We start from the raw sequence: 3,642 nt of genomic DNA on the forward strand, positions 1-3,642 counted from the left end.
GTCAGCGGGGCGCCGGTGGGGGGGCGCCCCCAGGTGACCCGAGCCGCCCCTCCGGCCCAGCCTCAGCTCCGACCCCGCCGTGGAGCTGAGGCCTCTCTCAACACGTCTGCCCCTCTGGAGAACTCCTACTGACCCCACTCGGCCCCACTCCCCCACCTACCCGAGAGGCTGCAGGGCTTGGGAGGGACAGGGGTGGAGGGCGGAGGGGCGTCAGGCTCCCCGAGGATGAAGACCGGCTTCCTGGGGTCCTCACGGCCTGGGCCTGGCGCCTCATCCTCGGAGGAGAAAGCGAACTTGGGCACCGTGTCCAGGCTGATGGTGCCCGGGACAGCCGGGGTGGGGCTGCGTTCGGGCTGCGAGGGGCCAGTCCAGGACCTCAGCCTGCGGGGACCAGCGGCCGTGTCACCCCAGCCCCGGCGTGGGCCAAGCTCGTGGGGGCAGGGGGGACTCCTATTCCTCCGGTAAGACCCAGCTTTCGACTCCCACTTAGCAGACACTGTGGAGGGTCTGGGCTTTGAAGGCTGAGTAAGAGTTTGTTAGTAAAGGGATTCAATGATGGTGTGAACAAGAGTATAACAGCACACGGCTGCCTGGTTTGTAGCCAAAGGGAAAAGGGTGTTTGGAGCCTGAAGATGTTTCCCCCTTTTCTACTGGCCACCAGGAAGCTCCTCCAACATCAAACTGCATCCCTGGCCTGGTGCTCACCGGATGTCAGCGCTCAGCCGGCGGCCCTGGCGGCCCATCTCCCCTTCGCCGCTGCGCTCCCAGGCCTCCTCGTGGTCCTCGCTGAAGGTCCTCTCAGAGCCCATGGGCCCGGGCTGCACGGCCAGGAACTCAGAGCTGCTGTACACCTGGGGGTTGCAGAGGCGGGAAGGGGCTAGGGCAGCAGCCGTTGGAGGAGAGAGGCGGGCCGGTAGTGGGGTCCAGGCCACCCTGGGCTGCCCTGAGACCCTGGCCCAAAAGACACTGGAGCAGCCAGGCACCCATCGCTCAATCCTGCATCCCAGCTGCTCAGGAGGCTGAGATCTGAGGATCACGGTTCAAAGCCAGCTCAGGCAGGAAAGTCCGTGAAACTCTTACCTTCAATGAATCAACAAAAAGCCTGACTTGGAGCTGTGTCTTGAGTGAAAAAGCTCAGGAACAGCGCCCAGGCCCCGAGTTCCACCCCCAAGACCAGCAAAAAATAAAAAAATAAAAATAAACAGAAAAACAGAGCAAAGCTGAGACTGTGGTGGGAAAGGAGCAGTTTACGTGGGATTGCTAGTGGTGTCCCCAAGCCTCCCCTCTAGCCCTGACCACGGCGGCCTGAAGCCACAGCAGACACTGTGTGGACCTAGGGGATCCTGTGTGGGTGCCGGGTGCCACAGACAGGTCTTCCCGCCCTGAGGATGCTCCTCCTACTGCCGGGGCTCGAGTTACACAGGAGACATTTCAGGTGAGCTCCCAGGATGAGTGGGTGGCTGTCACCCTGGGGAGCCCGGCACGGGCTCACCTCGGTCCACACCCACAGGGGAATATTACTCAGCCGTGAAAAGGAACAAAGCTCTGGCACAGAGTGGCAGCAGCCAGGCACAGAGGCCTGTGAGACTGGACAGGAAACATAGGGGCCTTGAACCCACAGAGCTGGGACACGGAGCAGCAGCTATGGAGGGCCAGGGGTGGCCTGGGAGGGACAGGGTGTCCTTTGGTGGTGATTGTACAACACTGGAAAGGGGGACGGGGGGGCTGGGCTCTCCTGTAGAACAGTGAGAACCACAGGCCTTGCTGTGAGGCACGGCAGGTAGACCACACCCAGCCCCAGCCCTGCAGGCCCCGCCGTGCCAGTCCCAGGCAGATCCAGCCACACCAGCACCGGCCACGCCAGCACCGGCCACGCCAGCACCAGCCACACCAGCCCTGCCCACCTTGCTGAAGCGGTGGGAGCAGGATGAGAACTGTGGAATCTCTGTGGATGACTCCTCGTCGTTGGTCTCCTCATCCTCGGAGCCCAGGTGCCGGTACCGCTCCGAGCGGGCTGTTGGGGGAGAGGCAGGGCAGCCTGGGCTCCGGGAACTGGGCAGCCAGTGCAAAGGCCCTGAGGTGAGCAGGACCCAGGGTGCATGGTGGGGGGGGGATAGCCTGGGGGGGGAGGCAGAACATTCCAGACAGAGCTACTGATGGAGCAGGCTGGCTTCACGCTTGGTGGGAAGGGGGACAGGACACGTTTGCACACAGGCACACCGTGGGTCCCTGCCAGCTTCCTGTGGGACGGCCTGGGACTTAGCCAAGCTCTGCCGCACCCGGCCTTGGTTCCCCCTTGAGAAACCCCAGTGGGCCCTGCCCTGAGAGGATGGGGGTTTCTGGGACCCCCTCCCAAGGTCAGGCAAGGGGCTTGGCTTGAGGGGAGCCGGGACCCAAGCATCCCCACGTACTGTCGAAGTAGCTGGTGTCGTCATCTGCTTCGAGCTGGGGCACAAACTCAGCTTTCTGCCGCAGAAGCCCGGCCCAGTCCAGGGCCCAGAAAAAGGGGTGCTGCTTTACTTCATGGGTGCCACCTGCAGACACGTTGTTGAGCCCTGTGCCCCCCCTGCTGACCCTCGCCCGCTCTCCTGGACGCCCCTTGGCCGCACGCAGTACCCGTGCCCAGGCGCTCCATGGGGCTCTGACGCAGCAGGCGCATGATGAGGTCCTGCGCCTCGGCCGGCAGCGCCTCCTCCCCGTCGGGCCACACGATGTCATCTGTGGGAGGCCGGAAGTGAGGGGAGGCAGGGAGAGGAGGCTGGGAGTGAGGGTGCCACCCCCTCCCCCAACGGCCGCCAAGCCAGGGCCCCTGGCGACGCACCGCTGACCACCTGGCCAAACAGCTCCTCGGGGGTGTCTCCGAAGAAAGGCACGCAGCCCACTAGGAACTCGTACAGGATGACGCCCATGGCCCACCAGTCCACTGGCTTCCCGTAGCCCTGGCGGCAGATCACCTCGGGCGCGATGTACTCCGGGGTCCCGCACACCTGAGCAGGCCGGACAGGGAAACTGAGGCCGCCCCCCCCCCGGGGACAGGCTCCTGAGAGGCGGGGACACGCGGGCTTTCCTCCTCCGGGCCCTCCCACCCTGCCGCGCCCGCGCCCTCTCTCCTACCCAGGACCGGGGCTGCCCACCTGCTTGTCCATGAACTCGCGAGCGTCCTTCTCGATGTGGCCTTCGTAGAGGTTGGTGGCCATGTTCATGAGTCCGATCTTGGACAGGCCGAAGTCGGTCAGCTTGATATGTCCGAGCGAAGTGATCAGCAGGCTGCGAGCAGGGACGGGGCCTCCAGGTCAGCACCCAGAACTAGGCCGTGCCAGGCCAGGCCCAGGGCACCAAGGCCCAGTGCTGGCTGCCGGCCTGGCAGAAGCCTTGCACTGTGAAGCCCCGCCCCCGGGAAGGCCCCGCCCCGACGGCCGGACCACGCCCCAGACACGCTGAAACTGCCCCAGATTGGACAACGCCCTGACCACATCCCAGTACTCCGGCCCCGCCCCAGTGTCCTGACCACATTCCAGGCCCTCTGGTGCTGCCCCATATTGGACCACCCCCCATGGCCGTGACCACGCCCCCAGCGCACCTGCCCCGCCCTGGCACCCTGACCCACCCCCAGCGCCCCGGCCCCACCCCAGCGCCCCAGCC

The 3,642-nt window shown here is 65.2% G+C and overlaps 1 protein-coding gene across 1 annotated transcript in view; it reads right to left on the reverse strand.

Annotated features, from left to right (window-relative positions):
- Positions 1-3,642, reverse strand: part of Mast3 (microtubule associated serine/threonine kinase 3) — a 40,209-nt gene that overhangs the window by 24,062 nt on the left and 12,505 nt on the right. The window contains exons 15-21 of the mRNA XM_013028329.1: positions 3,135-3,267; positions 2,822-2,987; positions 2,617-2,718; positions 2,412-2,534; positions 1,905-2,014; positions 706-851; positions 161-381 (exon numbers count right to left, since the gene is read on the reverse strand). Coding sequence (XP_012883783.1) covers positions 161-381; positions 706-851; positions 1,905-2,014; positions 2,412-2,534; positions 2,617-2,718; positions 2,822-2,987; positions 3,135-3,267 — 1,001 coding nt within the window. The remainder of the gene's footprint in view (positions 1-160; positions 382-705; positions 852-1,904; positions 2,015-2,411; positions 2,535-2,616; positions 2,719-2,821; positions 2,988-3,134; positions 3,268-3,642) is intronic.

Source organism: Dipodomys ordii, unplaced genomic scaffold (genome assembly GCF_000151885.1).
Source record: "Dipodomys ordii isolate 6190 unplaced genomic scaffold, Dord_2.0 Scaffold108, whole genome shotgun sequence".
Taxonomy (NCBI): Eukaryota; Metazoa; Chordata; class Mammalia; order Rodentia; family Heteromyidae; genus Dipodomys; species Dipodomys ordii.